Source organism: Trichogramma pretiosum, unplaced genomic scaffold (genome assembly GCF_000599845.2).
Source record: "Trichogramma pretiosum strain Unisexual culture from Peru unplaced genomic scaffold, Tpre_2.0 scaffold10, whole genome shotgun sequence".
Lineage (NCBI taxonomy): Eukaryota > Metazoa > Arthropoda > Insecta > Hymenoptera > Trichogrammatidae > Trichogramma > Trichogramma pretiosum.
The window spans coordinates 2,870,086-2,896,702 of record NW_019641652.1 but is presented as its reverse complement, the minus strand read 5'-3'; the positions used below and the strand labels follow the sequence as shown (position 1 = coordinate 2,896,702).

Below are 26,617 nucleotides of genomic sequence, written 5' to 3'. Positions count from 1 at the left end.
CCAACGAGCATAAGCTCGCTTCTTACTTTTTTCTTCTCCAACTTTATTTATATTTCATCGAAAGTTTGTCATTGTCAAGGGAAGGCGCATGATTAAAAAAGTTTTACAGACCAATGTTGCACGGATATAATTGTTTTCTTTTGCTCGTTTGACAAAGTACAAAAATTGTTATCCTCGATATATTGTCTTTTCGGACCCAACAAATCTTAATACGAGTTCATATTATGCGCACATGTAACGTCTTTGATGAACTTCATTGATCGTAGAGCAGCAAGCCTTAATTAACCTCTCGTGCTACAGCTCTGAAGAAAAAGTAAGCTTCTACATATCATTGGTGTATATCAGAAGCATTAGATAAAAAAAGTTTTCTGGGTCAACTAACTATAAGTACCTAGGCTAAAGAGAAAGAAAAGTTTCGCGTTCGAGCGGGCGAAAAAAGCCGAAAGCTTCCGCGATCGCAACGAGCGAATCCTTGTCGCGCCTCCAGCGCGAGAGGAAAAAAACTTATAAGTTTCTACATGCGCTCGCATTTGGAGAGAACTAGAGAGAGAGAGAATAAGGCAAAAATACATATTGCATAGAGCTTCGAGTAAGAAAACAATAAAATATGTGTAGAATTTTAATGAAATCAAAGCTCTACAAAAGTTTTTGCGGTACCAAAACTTTTGAAAAAGCTTGGTTCATGAATTAGACTGATTAACGAAAAAAAAAGAAATAACATGATTTGTTAGTAACAGTAACGAGTGTGGTTAGTTAGAAAAATTAATAAACTTTAATACTTTCGCTTGCCACCGTACGTATAAGTATAATGCAGTGGTTAAAGTTAAAAATACTTGAATAGAGGTAAAAGTAACAAGTTAATGAAGACAGTTTGCAATCAAATAATCAATTAAAGCTTATTTTAACTTGCACATTTTAAAAAATTTCTAATTTTAACTAAAATGAAAATGGTGTTTAAATTATCGTGAAATTTGAAAAATAGAACGTGTGATCGTTGATTTGGTTAGGTCGATGAAATAATTGTTTTATATATTGTGATCAAGGATGCAGTAAGATTTTATGTAATTTTTCTACTTGGATCTGTTGGAGCTCTTTCAATATACATGAAATTACAATTACATACACGGTCAATTAATATTTATTTTAAATTAAATTTTATATTATACACGAAAGAGTATGACTTATGCACGATGTATAGACTTTTCAAATGTTCTCGTGAATTGTATTACTGAAATAGGATGTACTTTTCACGACGTTTTCCCAATAAATTCGTAAAAGTATTGCGCTAAAGGATGCTGTTTAATCTCTAAAGGAGATCAAAAACTCATCTAAAAGAGAACTAATGAAAAAACTGAATACTTATAGGTTATTAATCAAGTGAAATACTTAAAGATGCGTTAGTTCTAGCTATATAAGCTAGTTTTATGCGTTGCAAGTATTTCGCGCCAATGTTGCCTCGTTAATGCGGAAAAGTATATTCATCGAATAATAATTTTAGGTCATCGCAACCTTCGCTTTGTTTTAACAAGCCTCAGAAGTAGTTTATACAAAAGCTCGGCAGGTATCGCAAGGGAAATCAGTGAAATGTTCGTACGTACGGCAGCGGCGCGACTGGTGGAAAGCCGCGAAAAAGAGAAAAAACGAAGCTCGAAGCTCTCTTCCTTCGTAAGCATACAGATAAGCTCAGGGTAATAAAATTTTATGATGTAGAAAATTAAGGATGTTTTATGAGCTTGCAGTATTAAGCCTTCCACTGACGATGATGCATTGCGACATCATTACTTATTTATATATCACTTACTTCGCGTATACATATCTATCACAAAATTCACTAAACAGTTTTTCAGTATGGCCCGAAAAAATATAAATCTTCTGGGTGTCGCGAATGAATCTGAAACTGGGTTGAATTATTACGATTTCATACTGTAAAAGAGATTTTCCGCATTGAGTCATATTCGTTTAACGTCTTCATGAATCCATGCTGCTATAAATAAAAGCGTCACGTTAGCTGAAAAGAAAACGAACGTTAACAATAAGTTGAAAATCTTATCACGCGATTCAGTAGTTAAAGGGTGCAAAATCACTGAACACGATCGCAACACCCGTGCGCGAGCTTGCACTGCCTCGAATCGTGCACGCAAAGCAAGGCACATAACGTATATATCATATCTTAAACCTGTAGCACGGACATTTATTAATTGTAATGAGCTACCCGTACTAAAAGGCTCGTCACGCAATCATCATCTTATGTAGTTTTAACAATTTTTTCATTATTTTACTGCTTGAAAATAGCAATAATAACGATTAATTATAAAGTAGATTGTCAGAAGCGGTTCAACGGCGGTTCATTGAGCGAAATAGGATATTGATTGACCTAAGCTAAAAGTGATAACAACTGAGCGTGTAATGGAATATGTTCCCTCTTGCTCTGGTCGCCATCGTATTTAAGTGCGTGTGCATTAGTGCTACCGATAGCTACGCTTTAGTGCACACATGAGATAGACCGTATATAAAATGGATAGTTTCATTGTATCCAACTAGCAGAATTTTCAGTCGAAATATTTGAAGGCTTTTGATTATAGGTTTGATTTTCACTGATTCGATTTGACGCTGATAAAACAACTGTGTAATTCAATAAGAATTTTTCACAGAAACTGATTCAAATTTCAATTTAATTTTTATTTCGTATGACAATCATTTTTCAAATTTTTTTTTCAATTAAATGCGATACTTTGGTATTATCTTGACCTGGAATTATCGTAACTATTTTCGCCGTAAAAAAAGATAGAAACAATGGGTGGATGTGTTAGTCATAATACTAGTAAAATGTAAAAAATAAACTACAAGCCTCTAAGTTGTGCTTTTTGAATTTTCGAAAAATTATTAATGCTCCGACATTTGGGAAAAGTTTACGGACGCGTGTATCCGGCACTCGAACAAAAAGCTCGAGAGTATCGGTGGTGCATATAAGTGGCCCTTCGAACTGGCGCAGTAGGCGAGCGAGACAAAAGGCTCGATCCATGCCGTGGTCCAGCTCAGAACAAAAAAGTTTTCACGAACTGGCGCTTGAACATAGGCGGCGGGGCTTTAAACGTGTATCGCTTGATGTGTGTATCCCTACGCTCATTGCTTACGATCTCAAAGATGCTTCTCTCATGCATAGTTAATCAATTAGTTTGAAGAGTTATTCAGGTGGTTTCGAATCTCGCCTGCTACTCCAGCGAAAGGGAGAGAGAGAGAGAGAGCTAGTCAAGTGTTGGTAAAATTTTCATGAATATACATGTATTGTCTAAGTCTCACTTGCAGGCACAAATATAGATATATACATCAGACTATATATACGTATATACGGACACTTTGAGATGATCTCGTGTATATTATCGTTGGCTTTCTGTTTTCCTTCCTAATTTGCACGCTGCAGTGGCTGAAAATGCAAATTTCACTCGCGGGCTTTCTATTTCGAGGCTCTTCTCGAACGAAGATGCATGGCATGCTCAACAACCGTCGGCAACGGCGGAATGACGTGCCGCACGCGACCTGCCAATGTTTATGTACGGAGAATTTCGAAATTGTTCTGCAGAAGCTGCCGTGGTGACGATTTTCTATTAGCGTGCCGGAAGTGGAGGGTGATTATAATAATACCAGCAACAAGCTGACAATGTGACAATGTGCTCGAGGAAAAAGGAAATTTTAGGGTGGGGAACGATATTTACCAATTAGCAAATCTTGCGAGAGATTATTTACTTTTCGATTTAATAACGAGGGTCGCCGTATTTCTTTAAAATAAGCACTCATATTTTTAAAACAAGTGTCGAGCTAGATAATATGATTCTCATGAATATTGCTACGGGTCTTTTAATGTGAGAAAAAAATTATGGAAAGTTTCACATTCCATTACGCTCTATTGATTAAAAAACTTTACCAGACCATAAAAGTTTCGCTTTACGCAGTAGAAAAAAGCTCGCAGACTCTGCTCATGGTAATTACTTTGTAAATAAAATTAATTTTACCTCAATTTTTCTGAAAGATATTAATAAACAATACGCAACCGATCGATACACATCATTGCCTTGTAATGATGTAAGGCGACTGCTAGCAACTTGGAGTAACTTACACGTAAATTGGATATTTACGGTGCGCGTTTGCAAGCATCTTTAACGGTAGTAAATCGCAGTATGCGCCAGTCCGACATTTCTATTTCGTATCTAATCTCATTGAGGAAAATAAGCTGGATCGAATCGCATATAGGAAAGGCATATCACGTATGGCAAACTTTTATTAGAGTCAATTTAAACCTTACCCCGGCTATCTCTTTCTCTCTTTTTTTTTCTTTGCAAAATGGCCTCTGGCGTACGTAGGAGCAATACCTATATCTCAAGAGAATAGTTTCGCGTATGTGTACGTATGTGTGGCTGTGTAACTGCAGACGATTTATCGCCGCTACGGCTATTGGACGTCAAATCGTAGTTGCTGCGAATGCGATATTTTTGGCTTTTTCTGTTTGTCGAGCAGCAGTGCTAACAGTACCGTAAGATTCTAAATCGAAGCGCGACTCACTGGATTCGTCTTTCTTTACCCTATAACTCAACTCTGGCGTATTGTACCCCACACGCGTTGCTCTCTGCTGTTTGACGGATGTGTTTTTCGTGATTTTAATCGCTCTCCGCGCAATAAAGCGCAAAAATTCGACTCTTTCGATTCAGAAACACGTGCGTTTTTCGCGTTTCGTCAAAATAGAAAAGACATTTTAACAGCTGAACGAGGGTTATTTTTTAGCTTCATATTGATGTACTTTGATACGAGCAGGTGGTTTTGGCAGTGACATTTTGTTAGAGCTAACGCAACTTGTACTTTCAAGGTACGCGACCGCCTATATATACTAGGCCATATTTTATTCTGACGTTGGATACCTGGCGTGTTTTTTTAATGAAAAATTACGCGCCTCGTATTGAAGTTTCGTGTGGATGAAAAGTGTATCGTACACGTAAAATATAGATAGGTAAAAATACTAATGTTACATTGTTCGAAGCTATACTACAGTCTTCTTGACGTCACGACAAACGCTCAATCGATAATTTAAATTTGATTTTTATTTTTATTTAATAATGCGACATCTTATGCGATTGTTATTAAGAAAAACAGCTCATCATATATTTAAATATGATAGTGCAATCATTTGTTCATAGTGTGCTCATTTAAAATTGAATAATGACTCTGAATAACATTAGTAAGTACTAAGAAATTTAACGCTAGTTTAAAATTGTAAACCGTTTCGAGATTCAACGAATTACGCGAAATTTCGTGCTAAAAGTCGAGATGAAGTTCTGCATCAAAAACTTTGGAAAATTCACTCTGTACATGTTATACTTTGGAATAATCTCATAATATCTGTTGCACTCATTTGAATTACAATAACACTCGCGCAAGTAAATAACTCGGATCTGCATATGTCGATTAGAAAGCTTGGGGCAAAAATCAAATTTGCCCCGATGAAACAATCTGTATGCAAGCTCGAGTGGCGGCGATCACACAAGCGAGTCGTTCTCGAAATAATCGAAGAATGGAACGACTACGGCGATGGGAGGAAACGTAATGATTTGCCGCGTCTTTCAATTCTGCATAGCCAAAGGATCGGCATTTACGTCACGCGCGCCGGTGACATATTTAAGTTCTATCCCGAACGGCAATAAGAATGGCTAATCGAATGGCATACTCGGACTGGCAGAAGGACAAACTGGACCTTGGCGACGGATGTAGCTACAAGTCGATCGAAACAATTTGTTCGACTCTTGATTGTCAATCAAGCTGGAAATTACTCGCTACTGCAGGCCCTCTGGGAAACGATGATGACTCGCTTGATGCATACGCGCCGCAAAAACAGCGCCCTGGCTTCGCTCTTTCGGCAATCTTTTTCTGGTTTTTCATCTCACCTGACAATCGAGAGCTAATAATTATCTTCTGCCAGCTTCGATCGACCTTTTATTTGGCTTTGCTCGTGTTTTCGTAGTCATTAAGAGCAACTGTGTGACGAAAATTTGCGAATAGACGTGGAAAAAGGCGGCCACCGCGACGGATCAATTATTGTCGGATCGATTAGTTGGTCGCGTATAGAGCAATTTTCGCTCTTTAAACAAACTGTTGCTACAACACAAAAGTCGGCCAAAACGTCGTTTTGATGTCGCGTGCCTACTACCATTTTCAAGTGTATACCTTTCATCAGGCTGCGTAGTCTAATGTATAGATTTTATACCTTTTGACTGATTATAGCTATACTCGATTGCTTGGAGTGGAGTGCAATGTAAAGTCGGTGTTATAATTTTAATTTATTGCTAGAACAGTGAAAAAGTAAATGAATGCCATTTTTGGCTAGGCGAAATGTGCACAGCATAAAGTTTCGCAAGACTCGCTACCTATTCTTACAGTATGTATTCATGCAGCTTTTTGAATGTATGCGCCTGGAACAGTAGTAATTGTCTTGGAAAATGTATGCAGCCAAGCGCAAGCTACAGCAGGCTGGCTTTGCTGCATTTTTCGTTTCTTTATTTTGACGTACTGTAATGCTCACCTCTTCTTGTCATCAGACAGGCCGCAATATGTATACATGAAAAAGTCACCGCAACGAGTTGCTCACACGTAAAGTAGATGGCCTGTTGCTGCCTCGGCCGTCATAACCCGATACGTGCAACTGTTCATTTATAGGTATTCAATTACATGCAAAAAGACTCGGAGGATCGAAAACTGCAATCAATGACATTCGAATGGATCGCTATGATTAAAGCAATTAATAGTAATAGGAGGAATGAGCTATAGTAATAGAGCGAGAAAATCGATTCAACCGAAATCGTTTCTTCTATTCGAAGTTGATTGGCCGCCGGACAAGTTATTCCCGAGCGAAGAATTGAGCCTCGCTCAAAAGTGTGCGCCCAATTTCGTGTATGCCTCGACTGCCGGCCGAGAGTACAGGCTTGACTGTCAATTTCGATCGGACATCGGCGCTTATCGGGATATTAGACATTTCAGGGCAGCAAGCAAGTACATAGCTATACGAGGCACGAGGAAATTTGAAGGAGCTTTCGCGATCGTGACTACAGCGTTGATTATCAGGAAATGAGGGCCCCGCGAGTAGTTTATTTTTTGATACCGAAGAACGTCTCGCTTGATTTTCCAAGCCAAGAGCGATCACGATATTGTTTGATTTGTTATAGTGCTATAGTTTTAATATCAGGGGAATTAAGTATCTGTAGGTCAAGCGCCGGATAGTGTGCAATCATCGCATCATTGAGACACGAGCTTGCGGTGAAATATGAATCGTACTGTACGTAAATTGCTATTGATATTATAGCGCCTTATGATTTCGCTGCATAGTTACACAGTTGATTGTTAAACTTATAGAGACATGCGCAAAGTAGCGTATAACATGACTTATAAACCCGAGATAAACACCATGTTTAAGAGTTAGGCTGATTATTCATGGAAGTAGGTAGGTAAAAATCGAGACTCAAGCCAAGTCATAAATATGAAGTTGGCATTTGTGCGGCCAGGCGATTCGTAGTCGTAGCCACAAGCGATCGGTTCAACAAAGAAATAATCGCATCGATTGCAGATAATTGTAAATGCAAACTGCGCGATGATACCGAAATTATGTTGCGAGCGATGATACGTCGATTACGGTCATAGCGCGCGATTTCCGTAGCACATGTGCGAGTGAACGCGTCGCTTACTGGCGCGGCTGCGACGATCACCGCACGAGGCTTGCTACTGGCAGAGAGAGAGAGAGAGGCACGTGCGGTGCTGCGGCGATCGGACGGTGCGGCACACGCGATAAGCGTACCTACCTATATAGCTGCGCGACGACAGCTTGCAACACGTGTATTTGGCGCGCTGCACCTACTGCACCTCCGTAGTAGCCTATAGCTGCTCCTCCTGCATGTATTTTACATCGCAAGAAACGCGTGAATAATATTCTATGCGGGCACTGCGGCACTGCGCATATATACCTAGCCTAGAGTCGACTGTAACGAAGATACCCGGGCTCGCTTTGCCCCGTGAAATCGATTTCTCGCTGCCGCCTGTTTTGCCGGATAATTCTTGTAACTTGTGTACGCCGCTGAGGACGAACGAGCTGATATTACTCGATTTCGATCTCGGCTATCGTTACAACTACCATATTCCTGCCCTGCTTCGTTTCATATTTTGCAGTTTGCGCGACTAGTTTTACATTAAACAACTTTTTTGCTCAGTACTTCGCCAGCATAAATAATTTATTAGCTAAATAATTTTCTATCGGCAGTGACGAACTTTTTTTGCAATACGTATCGACGCAACGTGCGCTACAAAGATATGATAAAAATTCAATTCCCGAGGCGGCGAAGCATAAGACAGCCTTCAAAGCCGCACCAAAAAAACGTTTCACGAATTCAAACTATTCGCCAACAGTTTCCCAGCTTTATACTCGGCGTGTTACGCCTCTATCAACCACGAAAGGGTAAAAAAGACGAGAAGCTCTTGCTTTTTATTTGTAAGCTGCGTCGGATCGCTTTTTACTCTTATTTGCGTCGAGCGCGATGAATGCAAAAATAGGTAAAGTCTCTGTATAATTTTTTTTTTTCATCGCGCTTCGACCTTCCAAGCAAGATGTTCGTTCGCAGTGCATTGAATCGTCGTTTTGAGAAATTAAGCAAAAAGATTCCACTGAATTATTTATCTGTAAAGTAAAGGTAAGCTGTCGCAGAGTTCAGTATAAATGCGAGTTGAACGCGCCGGTGTTAAAAAGCCGCGGATTATAATCGCTAGCTCATATAAATGGTTATTTTTACACTCGGCAGCGGGCATCTAGCGCGAGCCTCGCTACACGCTTCAATGCTAACGCAAAAAATAAAGGCAGCGCGCATGCGAGTGAATCGTTACGTTTACATCTACATAAGCGCGTTTACGTCGCTGCACAAATGTACGTTAGCTATATACATTGGTCGTGTCATTAAGCGAGTAATTTCACTGGCGTATAGGCACGCCGCGTGCAACATGTTGGACTCGCTCTAGTGTGAAATCAGCAAGGATATGTACGTACCTGTAGAATTTGTAATGTGTACAATGGATAATACACCGAGTGCGCAAACCGACGAGCTCGTTTCCATTGTTCTGAGTGATTAAAACGAACTGTTGATTCGATTAAATATTTTCGCGCGGCAAACGTACATGCAAGGAGACGTCGAGCTTTTAAGCTTTTTCTCATTGCACCGCGCTTCTTTTTCTACATGTGTAACGCGCAAAAGGAACGACGCTCTCGCGCGCAGCTTTCAAAGGAAATTAAATGTCTTTTTCCTTAATGGGCACGAGAAGCACAAATTTTCTAATTAAATTACGACAGGTTTTTCTCGCTATTCGTGCACGTGCGAGCACTTGTGTTGGCATCGAATTAAAAATTTGAAATTCTAAGCACGAAAATCGACGAAAATGTGACATTTCTATTCCGCAAGCTCGACGTTCGAGCAACTTAGCTTGCCGTCGAGTCGAGCATGTTTTTGCAGCAAGTCAGACGAACGATTTTTCGCTAGACGCTCCGTGCCGATGTAATCTCGAGTCAATCTCGAATTCTATCCTTTTACGAGAAGCAGAAAAATTGTTTTAACCCTGCAGTAGCTGAGTCGCAAAGTCATTGTAAAAATAGCCAGTAGTGTTTCCATCGCTCGAGTTGGAAAATATCAAGTACACACACATGTCTTTGTCCATTTGTACAAGCACACGTATCAATTAAGGGTGATATATAGCAAACGAACTTAACGCAGGCGTTTTTTTCATCGCGTCGCGTGCGGCAGCCGATGGTATATACCCTATACTCGCTCGCACAGACTCGAGCGGATATCGACTGTCGCGCGATCAGCGATTAGCTCAGCAATTACAGCTGCTCGACGAAAATAAAAGAAAACGTAAATAACAATAAGCCAGCACGAGATGCAAAAAAAATGTAGCAGTAGGAGTTCAAGAGAGCATAGGAGCGAGGATAGGTGGCCGTGCAAGCTTGTATATTGATCGGCTCAGGTCTCTCTCTCTCTCTCTCTCTCTCGCCGCGGCGGTATACACGCTACTGCTAACTCTGCTGCTATACTAGTTGCAAGCTCTTGTACGTGTAGCACATACATCTATACACACGTACACTTTTGCCAAGCTGTATTACAGACTGCAGCGAGCCAGATTTACAGCGAGTTTGAGGGTATACAGTCCCGTTATTATACACTGAAGCTAGCCACCAGCAGAGCAGCCGCTGCGTTTAGCATGAATTATCTTACGACTTACGCATTATGCTTCCTTAGCACTCGCAGAGTCCGAGTATATTTTCTCCGCCCGAGCTTGCGGATTTTAAGTTGGAATCGTTTGAGCTTGCGATTAAGAGGGCCGTTTGAATTCTCTAGTCGAGCATGAGCGATTATTTTAGCGTCATCAATAATGCACGTGCATGCAGCTGAGTCGAGAGTAGAAAATTTCGAATAAAATTAAGAAAATGATTGGAGCATAAGCAAGAAAGGGATGAATTTTTAATAAGTCAGTAGGCTGCAGCAGTAGCGGGAGAAAAGCAAAACGTAAATACATCGCAGCATCGAGGCCTGCTCGAGCTTGCGAGCTTTCATCTTCAATCCGCGCGCTCGCTTTTTGCTATCGCGCGCGCATTGGGTCTCGGGGGCGGCTGCAGCCTGTATATCTATACGCGATGCATATACACGTATAGACGTGCACACTGTTGCCCGACTTTTCGCGAGCCCCTTTTGCCAGAGCTGCTGCCTCCTCTCGTGCATGGCCTCCCTCCCAGAGCCACCTGCTGCAGTAGCAGCAGCAGCAGTCAGCAACTCACGACCTGCATCTCGCGTGCGGCTCTCGCTATGTCCCTTTCCGACTCGCTGGATCGATTCTCTCTCTCTCTCTCTCTCTCTCGCGCGCGCCAAGCCGACAGGAGATGAAAGCCCCGCGCCCACACTCTAATTGCGCTACTCTCTCTCAAGCTTTTTTCATTCTCTCTCTCCCTCTTTCGTTCCTTTTTTTTAACTCTCGCAAAACTTGCCCTCTGTGTGTGTTTTCGTGCGCGTCTGTGTGAGCGTGAGTGTCGCGCGTACCAGTGTAGTGTGACAAAATGTTAAGCATTTCTCGAAAAAATAAAAGAAATGTATTTTTTTCGCCACTTTTTCAGGCAGCGTTTGAGCGAGGCTTTTTTGTTTTGATGAAATAAATGAAAAATATTGTGACTAGTCGGGCAAATAGAGGCGAATTGGACAAAAAGTGCAGCTCTTAATAGGAGATTGTGTTACTTGAATTTCATCGCGGTATATACCTTATCTTGCGTGTATCAAAGGTCGGTCTGTTTGAAAAGAATCTCGGCGAAAACCGATACGTATCTCTTTATGTATGTAGCACGTGCTTTTTAAAATGAAGCGCAAGGTCTTCGCACGGCAGCGCGAATCTCTCGCTGCGGATCTTTAAAGCTATAAATACGAGGCAGTGCGCGGCTGCTAACGCTCGCTTTTGCTTACACGTGAAAATTAGCCCCACTCAATCGTTGCTGTATACGCACTCGAATCGATGCTCGGAACTTACTAAAATTACTCGAGACCCGCAGTCAAAAGCGAATAATTTTTACTCTTGGAATTTTAATAACTCGCGGAAAATATATAATTTCACGAGCCGGGCGTGCGCTCGCGCTGCAATTATACGCGTCCGCAATGCAGGCGGACTTTGGTAATGCGCGCTTGTATACACATTCACACGCGGACGCCTGCATGCAACTTGAGAAGAGAAAAATATAAGCGGATTTGTTTCACGGAAACACACAGAGCGCGTCGAAAAATGCGAAATTTACCAAGTGCAGCACGCGTGTGCGAGCCTGGCGCGCACCAGTCGTACACGAGAATCCCCAAAAATTCGCCTACACAGGCAGATTTAACAAAATTTAGTGCCATGCACAGCGAGGATTTCCTGCTCTTGTTCAGTGCATTTGGGGTGTCGGGGCAAACTACGAATTTTTATTGTCAAACATTGTACGAAGATGACGTAATTGAAATAATTAAATTGTGAAATACGTCCTGCACACCTTGACATCGAGTCCAGCGAGTTTACTCTCACATTAATGAATATTACATGATGCAATGCAAGCTCCAAAATACATATCTTGAGAGACAACTGCGAAACGTTTCGCTGTGTTGTACACGTGCAATGTTGCATGTATATAGGCTAGAGCATATAGACTTTCTTGATTCGCATAATAAATACGGTAAGCAAACGCTGAGAGAGCCTCCTGGGAGGGCGGCTCGTGCTCTCGCTCGGGTCAGGTCGCTAATAATACGTACACGCACCAATACACACACACACACACACACTCACATACACATATTCGCGCTAGTTACTTCGCTAAATGTAGGTTATATGTAAGGGTTTGAATAGCTGCATGGATGTATAAGTAGCAGACTGTTGGAGTGAATGAGAGCTCGCAAGCCGGTAGCTGGTCAAAGATCTCTCGCTGCATTTTGAATGCGTTTTTTTTCGAAAAAGCTAGTTAACTCAAGTGGCTTTGCACCCGCGTGCCTAAGCAATTTCGAGCTTAAGCTTTGGAAATGAAAAAAATAATCGAGATAAAGTCGTTTAGGTTTTTGTCGAACGTCAATTAATCCGTCGTTTTTATTCATTATCGCGGCTCTCGCCACTGGCGCTGTATGCTTAAATGATAAAGCCTGTAACGAGGTTCGAACACACGCCCTGCCACGTCTGTCTCGCTGGCCTTTATGTGTGCAGTTATATAGAGTCCAGCTAAAGAGTAAATATAGGCTAGATTGGATGGACACTCGTGGAGAGCCGCTGCCAGTGCCGCAATAACGCTCCAGTCACGTATATAACGGCATTAGCCTTTTCACGCGTACAACAACGCCACTGCACGTAGACGCCGACGACGACGACCACGACGGGGCGCACGCATGCCTAGTGCCTACACGTACAACGACACACTCACACACACATTCAGTGCGAATTGGGTTTAACAGCTTCCTGTGCGCGCCCGTTTCGGTTTATACTGTAGGCTCTCCTAAGGGGGCTTGTGCATTATGTGCCTCTGTGCGCGCTACTCTCTGCACTACTCTACTCTATATACGAGCTTTTTGAGTCTCATTGACCCACATTATTGTGTCTTACAAAATTGATTGTTGCGCCGATAATACACCGAAAATCGTGCCGATGTTTCGCTGATTAGAGTCGCGACAATTTTTCCTCCATCAAATTAAGTAACTTGCCTGAATCCGCAAGAGTTTATCGTGCACGATGAGAATTTTTCCGTACCAATAAATAAATATATAATATATAAATTAATAAATGGAATTCGAGTACGCGCCAATTAATTTCACTCGCTGCATATATTATTATGTAGGCTTTACGAGCGTGCCCGTTTGCGCGGCGCGCATTAGCACATTTAATCGACTAATTTATTCGACGTCATCGAGATCCGAACTGTCAACAATTTCATGATGCGAATAATTTATAAAACGCGGGTGAGCTCTTGGGGCAGAAAAACACTGGACCATGAAATATTCAATTTTTTCATTCGCATCTGGCCTGGCCGCGTGCACAGGATATACAGCTAACCAAGTCCCAATTCGCTTAGAAGCGCAGGCTAACTGTATTATACTCTGCGGAGCTATTGACTATTTCATGAGAGTGTTTCTTTGCGCGCGCCAGAACTGCACGATTGTTTTGTTGAAGCTTATATGTAGCAGTCTGTAACGGTAATACACGTTTGAAAATACCATTGAAAATATTTTCTCGCGCGCTCGGGCTATTCGAGTTTACCTGAATCGAAAGCTTTCAGTAATTTCAAGCACTCGATTCGATATCGCCTCTGCAGACTTTTTCGACCCTACAAAGACATGTTTCCACTATTAAGAAGCTAGTAATGAATAGCGAAACAAAAATGGCGCAGATTATGATGAAACATGAATTCGATTCGCAAAAACGCTTTGTTCGACTCGGAAATAAGTGTGAATTCAGACTCATGTATATAGAGCTTGAATTCACTTCGCTCGAGCTTCACATTCTCTTCTATTCATTTCATATTTCTCCCCAACTCTCCCCAGCTATTCCTCTCTGGCTTTCTCTCTCTATATATATATACTATACACGCATATGATACACAATACTATTCTTTCTATTATACCTGCGACGTCTTTTGTAAGAGTTTATAAGGGTATCTGTACACACATTTTTTCATAGTCGTGCTTTTCTCAAAGCGATACAAGCGAAATTTTGCTACGAAAAATGTTCATTCTATTCGGTGCATCCGGCTGCACTTTGCACTCCGTATCGAGTGCAGAAGCATATATAGCTTGACAAATTCAACAAATATCATCAACAACGAAATAAGTTAATTCGCATCGATATCGAATGTTTGCTTTGGGAAACGCGCGGGATTAGTTTTGGTTGCGTGCGCATGAATCCTCGGGACGCCACGTAAAAGCTTACGTGGACTCGCGCAGCAAGAAATGTAAACAAAAATTATACCCGAGCGCTCGGGTTCACGCAAACGACTTTATCTCCTTTATGTGTATTTACAAACGAGCGTATCATATCGTAAATTGATTTTATGGCGCTGGGCGCCAACTATATAAATTTGAATCATTGCGGTATTCACAAAGCACCGTATCCCGGCTCTCGCGGTGCATTATGTTCTCGCGTATACTGGTTTACATTATTCCAATGTGCGCCACACAAAAACGAGCACGTAATTCTCAGCCTGTTGTTTCATAATATCTGCGCACGTATTAGCTTCCGCCGTGCAATTTTTAAAGTCTATTCAACTGGGTCACTGTCACTTATGCCGAAGAGGAATGGATTTTTACTATCGTGATGTATTGATCATTGTCGCGTGCGCAACCGACGGCGGGCGTTACTGTCTTTATTGTGTCCGTCTGCCACTGCAGCTTTATGTGTATTCATCTGCTTTGGACTCGTGCAACAATCGATCGATATATAAGTATCATAATAGTTCCGCTGAAGCGTACTGTGAAACGTCAAATTTACGCTGCTTCAATTTTTATTTTCCTTCTTTTGCGATTCAAGGATGGTTTTTTATTTCAAAATTGACAAAATACAAAAAAAATATGATTTTCCTTAACAAGATATTTTTATAACACGTGGTTCGAGAGAGTGAGCATGATGGTGATTCTGCTGAACTGTATCACATTGGGCATGTATCAGCCGTGTGTCGACGACCAATGTGAAACGAATCGCTGCAAAATATTACAGGTAACGTATTTTTTCATCTATTTTGTACCGATTACTTGCGTTTATTGTTTTTTCATTCAAAGCTATATTTACTTTTTTGCTTTTCTCTCACATCATATAATTATCAAATTCTTGAAAATATAATGTAGCACAAGACTGCATGGTACCATCAACACATCTATAATTGTGTTATTTTTAAAAGCAAATGAATAAAGTGCCCTGCGAGACTCTATTAGAAAATGCATGAGAAAGCTTTGCTACTATACTTTTTCGTCTGCTGGAAATAATATTTTTACTTGTGAACGCTTTGGTACGAAAAATCCTATTTCTCGTTCCGATCTGTATCTTCGTTTTATTTATTGAATACACATAAGATCGATAATATTATATGCGAGTCAAAGCAAATGCATGTATACACACGAGTTTTTTGTCGACTTGATGCATGCAAAGTTTTACTCATATCCTTGACAGAGTTGCAAGTATACATGTACCGAGATGTTTTTCTCCGCATCAGCGCACGAAAAAATAAAATTTTTACTGGTGTTGAATTTTTCTGTAACTCAGTTGAATTTTTCGCACTAGCGCATTTTTCTCAGATTTGCTGGAATTTATCGAACCATGAATACATATGTCTCTGGACAATTTTGCAATAGGATTTGAATTATCCTTCATGTATGTATGCAAAATATCAAACAATTTTTCGTCAGAATATGTATGTGCGTTAAAAAATACGACGCACAGAGAGACTTGTGGCCATGAGCCACATTCGCATCAACCTAAGTTTTATTCCGAATTTTAACTCGAAGCACAACAGCAACAGAAGCAACAACAGCGTTAAGCGTAGCGTTGACACTGAGTTACGCTCGATGCGAAAAAGTCTCCGCGCCTGTGACAAAAAAGCCTCGAAGCTTATATACATATCCAAGAGTGAATAGATAAAGGAAGTCTATATATGCACCAAAGAAAAAGTAAATATCGTCCGGAAGTATAGCTGACTTGGGTAAATTTTCCCAGACTTCCCCGCTTAAAAAAACAACGACTCGACGCGCTTCAATCCATATCGGTCGCGGCGAATGTGTGAGTGGTGCGATGCTGGTATACCGTATATATATTCTATATATCGATAGAATAAATAATTCTACGAGTTTTTCTTTTGACTGAAATTTGTGTTTATTTTTTGGCACTTCACTTACCAGCAATACGAATATAGCATTTCAAACCTTTCAAAAGAATTGATTTTTCAATTATTTTTTGTGACTCGTTTGCTTATTCGTTTGACATTAAAAATTTACCTCATTCTCTTATTTCATTTTCTTATTTATCGATCTAGTTCTATGATAAATTCCAAATTCTGTTTACTTTTGGGTCAAAAGGAACTCTTAAACAAACTTGATAATCTACCACAATCTTCTTCACAGTTCATGGTTACATTACAAGTTTACTTACGAAGCATTTACCCACTAAAATTTAATCGAGTGAGTAATGGACATTGAAAATATTGTAAGAGCTCGGGTAAAATAAAATATAAATTACATTGGACTTTGTTCGCGATTGCACTTTATTAGCTACAATTTTAAGTTTACTCTGACTTAAAAATATCACTATGAATTATTAAACCTTCTATAGTTTTAACAGATAAATAAATTGTAATAGACTTTAAATCGCTGTCGTGATATTGACAATGTATTTCCTGTTCGTTCTATCAATAAAAGTAATTACAGGCATACCTCCTTATACGCGGATTCTGTATACGCGCTTTACCCTTATACACGGATTGCCAAATGCGACGATTTCTCGTTATACGCGGATAAGTTCACGTTATACGCGGTTCAAGACGGTCAAAAATTTTTTTTATAACCTTTTGAAAAATTTGACAATGGCTCCAAATACTCCGAAAATTTCTAAAACTCCAATAAAAAAAAGAAAAGTCATTAATTTGGCTGAAAAATTGAAAATTCTAAATTTAATCAGAGAACGGGAGTGTATTGCTGCTATTGCAAAGTTACCGTTTTTTTTTACGAGACCTCTGTAGATTTTTATATGGATATATTTATATAAAATAAAAAGTCTTTATTAAAGATTCGCTTTTTGCTTCGTTATACGCGGATTTCGCGGAACTTTTCGGTAACGTAACCCCCGCGTATAACGAGATAGGCCTGTATAATTATTCACGATTTTTCAAAAAAATCCTTCCAACATAAAATTAAGATACATATAAACTTCACCTTGAAGTAATATCTATTGGTTTTAAGTATAAGAGATGCTGTAACACTTATTTATCACTGCAATAAATCCCATAAATCAAATTTAATAATCCTGATTTATTTGAATATTTTATTAACGATCATTAAAAGAAGCCTCAATATTTTACTCATTTCAGTTACATTTTGGACCAACTCATGGCCAAACTTTGCACAAATAATGTAAATTCAATGAATGAAATGACTTCAATGAATTATGATTTTTTTTGTCCTTAAAACAATCATCTATATTAATAATTGTAATGAGTAATCGAACAAAATAAAAACAATGAGAATATTTAAAAAAAAAACCTAAAATAAGAAATCTGCACGAAAGTCCTCATATACATAGAAATGTAGAGTTGTAATTGAAAAATAACAAGATCTTCCGTGCGGAATAGTCTGGTTAAGAGCTAGTGAAGCTGAAGGCCAAGTACTCCTTTTAATTACCAGCTTGGTAAAATATAGTCACATAGTGTGGAGAAACTTACAAAAAACGTGAAAGAAAATCAAGCTAGTGTGCATAAAAGGCCAGACGATGACGATGATGAGCACGAATCGATCGCGCTTTAAGATTAAATTATTTTTGGCTAACTAAGATATTTTTCGACGCCGATAATCAAAGTGGAATTTTCGGTTGCTTTGAATCCTGATTCATATCGCTAAGCTAAAAATTATACACAACTGGCCCAAAAAGCGAGCAAACTTTGTTAATTAAAGGTAACAGATGTATTTTATGATTATTAGAATTTTATCGCCAAAAATAAAATTGACACTTTCAAATATTGAATGAATGCGTGCAGTTGCTTGAAAAATTCAATTTAGAGCCTCCTTTTGTATATTAGCCTACTTCACTTCACTGTAGCAAATAATTCGTTAGCTGAAGATTGAGAAAACAGAACACAAACAGAAATATCATGTATACAAACATGTAAACAAGCTGTTATTCAATTGTAACCTGTACACGAGTGTGCCAATGCACGAGCGTCTGCTTCATTATATATTGCAGTGCTTACCAATGCATTAAAATATAGGCTAAATGCTGATGCTTATTTCTATCGATAAATTTCAAAGCTGTCACCTTTCGAAGTCTGATATTTATGCGTTCAGGAACCTCTAAACAATGAACTAATGTTAAGCTTTTATTTTTAGATGTTTGACGACATCATATTCGCCTTTTTTGCGTTAGAAATGACGATCAAAATGGTAGCCATGGGTATTTATGGCAAAGGCACATATCTCGCTGATTCTTGGAATAGACTAGACTTCTTTATAGTAATTGCAGGGTGAGTACATCTTTTATTATTCAACCGTGCGATTTCTTGTCAACTTTTGAAGAGTGTTTGCGGAAGCATATAAAATTGACGCTTTTCATCGGCAATCCGAAATAATAATATGATTAGTAAGTTACGAACTAATAGTTCTTGGAACGAATTAAATTTTTGTACATTTATATGAAATTGTCGTTGCATTAAGCAATACTTATCACATGAATATTAATAAGCTCGAGAAGCCGAGAAAGTACGTGCTCGGAATAATGTATTAATAAAAACGCTTTAAAGTAAGCGTTTTAATATTCGTCAATGCTCTTTTTACAGTGCATTGGAGTACTGCCTGAATGTGGAAAATATGAATTTATCGGCGATACGGACGATACGAGTGCTGAGGCCTCTGCGAGCAATCAACAGGATACCAAGTGAGTCAAAATCATTGATTTTTATTTTCCGCCGATTCGCCACTAACAAATACACACGAACGCGTGCGGCGCATGTATAAAAAGAATGATCGCTCAAAGATTTAGTGTCGATTGTACTGGGAGCTTCGCACAATTCTACTCGTTAAAATTTAAATTCCGGCGTCATTAAATCATGTTCACGCGCCCGAGCGCGTGACTGTTTTTCAAGGATTCAAAGCGTTTTCTCCTTTTCTGCGACGACGAAAAAATGCATTTGCATGCGATTGGGATTTTTTAACGAGTAAATAAAAAAAGACGCGGAAGAAGTAACGACGACGGAAGGGGCGACGGAGGCTCGCGGCATCGGAACTTAAGGGATGGGTCGCTGGCGAGCTGCGCTGCTCTGTGCACGAGACACGACCCTGACACTTGGCCTATCGTATTCTCTCTCAATTACTCGCGCTCGTACGCGGCGCTTCTTTTTCGGAGCTTTGATCGACAGCATTGTGAGAGTGACTGTGGAGAGCTATATATTTCGAGGGTGGCGCGTGACATCCATCGATACACACCTTTGCTGCCACGTGCGACGCTCCGATAAGATTTCTATAACATCGATTCTTGTTATGTTCCATAAAGGCATGAGGATACTCGTGATGCTGCTGCTTGACACTTTGCCAATGTTGGGCAACGTGTTGCTGCTTTGCTTCTTTGTCTTCTTCATCTTCGGCATCGTCGGGGTTCAGCTCTGGGAGGGTATTCTGAGGCAGCGCTGTTTTCTCAAGCCTCACCCAAACGTCAAGTATCCCGAGTAAGTCAAGGCAAACCTCTAATCATAACAACGTATCGTGAGAGATTTTTTCCTCGTATATAACATATAACATATATACATGGTACATGGAATATTTTTGTGTCTTTGCTATTTTTTACGTAGATCGTTAGCATTATAGGTATATTGTCGTGTAAGTTGTAAAAACGGTTATGTAATAAATAAAAGCGAGGACCCATAATAGAATTTTAACAATCAAATCATATTAGTGATCACGCGATACATATTATATGTCTCTTTTTATTTTTCAATACTCGATTATTCAATCCCATCGTTAAACGCTTCAAATTGAAAAAATCTAGAAATATTTTTCATCGTGGTCGTTAAAAAGTTTTTACATGATGTAAATTAAAAATTTTAACGAAAAATTGGCACAGTAAGCGAAATACACTGAATCCAAGATCCAGTACAGGCAGTTTGCTCTACAATCAACACGAATGGGAAGAGCGAGAGAAAAAAATCGAGTTATTGTTGATTAACGAGAAAATCGTGCCCCTCGACAGTGCTGACTTTCGTGGATTGGATACACTATAGGAAGCTCGTCGGCAACTAGCTAACTCAATTTCTCGGGTCCTCGCATCAACGTCGCGTGACCGCGTGCTTTGATTTTAATTTTCTTTTAACTCAATCAGCCCAGACTCCTCCTACTCCTCTTTCACCCCTTCTCCTGTGTATGTGTTACGTATGATGTGTTCTACTCATATTTACTCATACATACAAGAGTCGTTATCTTGACGTTCATCACTTTCAAATAACTCCCTTTTTCACCAACTTGTCTCCAACATGAATTGATTTTAATTTCAACGTAGAAGCAAATTGAATGAATCAATGTCCGAGTTTTTTTCCCATACAAACAATAACATTGATTGCTTATTTATGGAACCCACCGATACAAAAAATCTCTCAATAAAATTATTTCTTAAATTGGGATTATTAGAAACCTTCACTTAAATTTTAATTTATGGTATACGAATTCATGAAATTTACCGAAATAGGTTCATTGGAATTTTCGAATATAAAATAGCAGTAACATAGCAGCAGTAGTCTTTTTTTTTCATTTGTCAAGCTCGTGAGCTGGCACCGAATTCGATTGTTGTACCTGCCCGAGATACAATACCATCGAGGTATCGTGGGTGCGTATACATTTTGCATCTGTATGCATTGCAGAGCAGCTTGAAAAGTACTACACGCAAATGCGAACAATTTGTGTGCGCCGAGGCTATATGGTATGCATCTCGTGTTGAACGAGTAAATTATTGAAATTGAGAAAATTTCCATAGTTATTATTGTGAATATAATGAAATTCCCAACAAATTCGTAAAAAAAAAATTATTATGCCTACAATGATTATTATTTGAATTTATTTAAAAAACCGCTACATCAATTTATTTGTAATTTTTTCTTTGTGATTTATCAATGCTTATCTAAAATAATTGCTCTACCGTTAAACGACGAATAAAAAAACAATTTAAAAAATGTTTATTGAATATCAGCAATAAAAATCGCTTCTAAAAATCAAACATTTTTTAGCATTTATGAAACCTTTTTTCGACTACTATTTGTTCGATTCGACATTGTAGTTATTTAAGGGCCATTAAATGAGTTAAAAAAAGTTTCATTAATGCTTTAGAAAGTGAAATTTCTACTTGATAAGTTTTTAGCGAATTTGTTTTTTTAAATCTAATCAGTTCTGATTTTAAAAAATAACATAAATTTTTTAATTGCCGAACTTAATAATTGCATAAAGCGACGATTAAACGAGTGCAAGCGTAAGAATAAAAAATGTAGCTTTAAGTATGTGTTGATTATGGAAGAGGGGGGCAGTGACAGATGGTTGTTGTTTCGTTGTTGCAGGTTACTCTCGGACGAGTACTCCGTTCGATCACGTATTTAGTAAGCTCTTTGGTAGAGAAAAATGTGCTGTACATCTGTACATAATCTCTATATCAATTTATATATCTTTTTTACATATATATTAAATATTCATGTATATACATACTATAAATACACGTAACTATTACTATTATTATTATTAATTTATGACGATGTGTTAGCGCGCAGTGTTGGGAATAATATCTGCATATTGCTGTCGATGCATCCACGAAATGCAAGCATAATCAGATTATTCTCTTGAGCGAGTGTATAGTCATTTATTCATCGTTTGAATTTTTCAACATATTTGTTTGCATTTCCGCGTGGTGCATTGCAGCTTTATAAATAAAAAAGACTGACTAAAAAAAGCATAGAAAAGAATAAAATGGCGACGAAAAAATATATACACGTACTATCACGGATGAGTTACTAGCGCCGACATGTGTCGTACACAATAGCCGCGGCGGTCATCTTCCCCTGCAAGTATTATTCGTTGTGCACATTATCTCTCGCATAGGTTAAAATAGAGTATTAGCCTGCACCTATACTCGCAGTATAACAAGCAGCATATATTTGTGCGCGAGCGAAAGGTCTCTTCTATATAGTTTTATCTCTCGAGTACGTAGCGGCTCTTTGTTCTTTCAACTTTATGCGCGCGTACTCGAGACGAGGAGGAAAATGACCACCAGAGGCTTACATAATACGTGTGTACATGTATGCGACGGCCCTAATACCCCATTCGTATGTGTGCGTCTATGTATATGCATATGATAATAACAATAATAATCATCTCTGTGACGTTATATGTAATGTGTGCTTAAGCTATCAGACGAAATATATGAGTCTGTGGCTAATGCAAACGGCGCATTACAAGTTTACATGCCCTACAAGCTAAACTTGAGAAATTTCAAAATGTACATTATGCACTTTCGGAATTGTACAATAGTATACGTATCAAAGCACAAAAAAGCTCCGTATATGCAGTCTGTTGCTTTTACAAATATAGTAATTGGACCATGTGTTCTTTTCGCTGAGTGAAAAAAATCGGTATTATACGCACTGGGCAATTTGTGCTCGAGCAACGTACAATGACTTTTTTTTTAATTCAACATGCAGATATTGATACTTTTCGAGATACCTAGAGGTAAAAAAGAAAAGTTGTCGAGGCGTTGAGCTACTTCGCTTGAGCTTGTGAAACGAAACAATGAGCATTTCGATATTGGTATTTAATGTGCAGAAATGTACTAAATGTGCATTGATGAAAAATGATTTTGATGAGGTCGTTGGATGGTTTCTTTTCCTTTCAAATTTACGCTACAGCGAAGTGTACGAAATGAAAATCGTCAAAAATTTTATAACGTAGTAGTTTATATTTACGGAGGTAGACGTAACAAATTTTACAAGAAACTAATGTTAGTATGGTTCATTCTGCATTACCATCATGTTTTACTTTCGATCACTTGTAATCTGTTGATCTTACTCTTGACTTATATCATGTTAACATCTATCATATTACATATTTAATCAGCTTGTTACTTTGAAACAAACTTTTTTTTCCATTGACAAGAGAAAGTTTTTAATCACTCAAATAACTTTATTTTCAACGCTTGACAATCTGTTCTGCAAATGATCAAAATCATTTTTCTGCCCATGTTTCGTATCTCGTTTGCAATTGGCAATTGCCTAACAAGTAAAAAAAGCTTACCTCTCATTCGCTTCGGATGCTGCTACTGCTATTCATTGTAAATAAGCGATTGAAAAATATCGCAAAAAAATAAACAAAAAACAAATACTGCATCCACTTTGCTTCTTGCTTTTGTATAACATTCACTATTAGTACGTATAATATACATATAAATATCTGTAAGAGGGCATTCTAGTATTCAACAAGACACATTTACATACTCGTAAATGATTTCCATATTTTCTGTGCTTACTGGGGCTGTGCTATGCCAAAGTACTTACTTTTGCTTTTGACAAATGTGTGCACGTGTGCATACTTGACCCATGTGTGTATGTGCACACTTTCGCACACGTATGCACGTATATAATAAGCGAGGTAAACGTTTGCAATATATGTATGCGCTACCCTGTCTTGTGTGCATTATCACTAGACCAAGTTCAGCTTGTATACAAGTGTATTACACATCTATTGTGGAGTATAGTATACATGCTGAACATGTTATTATGTGTGCGCATATGCTCATGGAGTGTACGTGTATCATATGAAACGCGGACGGTTGCTTTAGTGTAAAATTAGCTCTTGGCTTTTCGCGTGACTTGAATTATACAACCAAACGTCTTGCCATCATCGTCATCGGTACATCTTAATTTTTTAAATACCTTAGCTTGTCTTTCGCTTTTGCGCAAAACCTTTTGACGATGATTCGCCTTGTCAAATCCTCGTGGTATTAACTTTATCCTTTGACGCTCGCTTCCATGCTCCGATTCGCTTCCTTCACAACTAAACTTTCATCAATTTTCAATTTTATGCTTTCCATCTTCTTCCTGTCAGTAATAACTTCTTCTCGCAAACTCTAGCGAGATTTTATAGCATTGCATTCGCTAGTTCTGAAATAACTTTTATCTTAAGTAAATTAAAAATTGTCCGATGTGGTAATTGTTTATCTTTATAACTGCTAATAACACTTCGGTCACTGACAATCCGAAAATAATGATCACGTGGTCGGTCTAACGTTGACTCGTACTACTGAAACGGTTGACCTCTATCCCCCCCACGCGAACAATCTCCATCCCCAGCCTGGATAATGTAATAGATAACAACCACAAGAATCAAAGTGAATGACAGAAACAGTAGCAGATGTTCCAGTGTAAACTAATTACTGATTAAATGAGCAATATCAATGACGAGGCTGCAATGAAGAGATCGAGGATAAGCTGCGAATTTTACTTGGATATATGCATATCGAACAAGCCTTCGCTTCGCAATAATTTCTAAACAAAGCGTATCTTGAAACCCAACACTGTTTTAGACCGGATTTATACTTGCAAAAATAAATATTATAATACGTATAATAGTAGAGCATGCAATATCTGACCTGTTTATTGTGTACATGTGTATACGTCATGTTATGTCGTGCTCTGAACTCTGATCTATGCGGCAATTTTTGTCTTTCAATCTTTAGATGTACTACTATATCACAATTATAATGTAATATTAAACCACAATAAAATCTCACTATTTTAAGTGTTAAACATAGTTACAATCCACATCGCGTTTCAATGCGATGAGCAACTTATTTTTTAGCACTATTACGATGAACTGATTCTTCTCACTATGACAATTTCTATCATAAAATGAAAATTGATTTAAACTCTTAAAATTTTCAATTTGAATTTCCAATCCTGAACTTCTTCTTTATCACCTACGTACACACTCTTTGTACGTATGTACTTCAATGCATGAATCAATGTTTGCGATAAAAATGACAATATGTAATTAAACGAATGTACGTCATGCTCCATGTACGTTGATATATACTTGTTAGAGTCGAGTATGTACATTGATATATATTGTAACGAGTATTACTTCATCACACTACTTTTCTTCTCTCTGTACGAATCTTTCCCCTTCGTTCTCTATTTCTCTATATACACGTATATTTCGTCGTTTCTTTCACTTCACTGAATGAAAGCACTTAAGGATTTTTTTTCTCATGTCCGCACTTCTGACGAATCCTTTTTTTTTATTTTCATTTTTTTACGATACGAGCTACGCACGAGACGACGGTAAAAGTGTTCAAATAGAATCGAAAAAAGAGTGCGCATTCAGTTACCATTGTGTTTCATTGACAAAAGATCACATTAAATCGAAAGATTAATGCACATCGAATATTACGAAGACGATTAATATATTGAATAACGTCGAGTGACAACAAAAAAACGTCTTCAGCTCAATCGAGCGTAATTTTTTATTGCAGTCTCAAAATGTCTGTAAAAACTAGATCAAGCGTATGAAAAGGAAGAAAGAAATCAATAAAATGAAATAAGATCGAAGGTCCATTGTGCTTATTTTTCATGCACGGAATCACTGCGTACACGAGTTGTGTATATAATGTATATATAAGCAACTAATACAGCAATGTGCGCGTCGATATACGTACACGCGCTACGTATAAAACCGTAATCCTCTGGCGGTTTCTATCGGATCGGTACTCTACAGAATTTTCAATCATTCGATACTCGCAGCTCTCTCGCTTGGTTTGGTGGAAAATACTTTACACATATATGTATCGCCAGCGCTGCGGAAAACTAGAACTTGCGCAGTTATCACTATATATTTACCTACATCGAACATCTCTGCGGCTTGTGTATATGTGTATACAAACGCACCGATGACGCATACGTCGACATTTTGTTCCGCGTTGTACACGCACGCGCCAGCGCGAGCTCTACGCGAAAGTACACAAGATGAATTTTTCAGTATTTCCAGAAATCCAAGGTACATATCGGGGCGAAATTTTCTCCATTGTCGTCTCTGCAGTCGCACAAAATCGGATTAATATTTTCTCTCCCCGCTGTCCCCCTCCTCGATATGCTTCTGACTCTTGACATTTTTACGAGTGCGCTGCAGGCTCGGGTTTTCCTTTTTTTGTCCGCCACCCCCTCGGAATTATATTTGCCATGCGAGTGCACTTGGCGTGTACTAGGCGCCTCCGGCTGACGGGCGAAATCACCATCAATCGACGCGAGTTATCGTGAATAAACACTTTGCCAATGGAGCACATATTTTCC

At 38.8% G+C, this 26,617-nt stretch overlaps 1 protein-coding gene across 12 annotated transcripts in view; it reads left to right on the top strand.

Moving 5' to 3' along the window:
- LOC106658966 (voltage-dependent T-type calcium channel subunit alpha-1G) overlaps positions 1–26,617 on the top strand; it is a 60,386-nt gene that overhangs the window by 4,569 nt on the left and 29,200 nt on the right. For 8 of the 12 annotated variants that reach the window (XM_023460056.1, XM_023460061.1, XM_023460058.1 and 5 more), the window contains exons 2-6: positions 15,159–15,270; positions 18,642–18,775; positions 19,088–19,185; positions 19,801–19,972; positions 21,845–21,883. In XM_023460056.1, the coding sequence (XP_023315824.1) occupies positions 15,159–15,270; positions 18,642–18,775; positions 19,088–19,185; positions 19,801–19,972; positions 21,845–21,883 (555 nt within the window). Of the gene's footprint in view, positions 1–15,158; positions 15,271–18,641; positions 18,776–19,087; positions 19,186–19,800; positions 19,973–21,188; positions 21,217–21,844; positions 21,884–26,617 lie in introns of those variants that run through there. The other 4 variants (XM_014381195.2, XM_014381191.2, XM_014381193.2 and 1 more) reach the window with 2 other exon arrangements.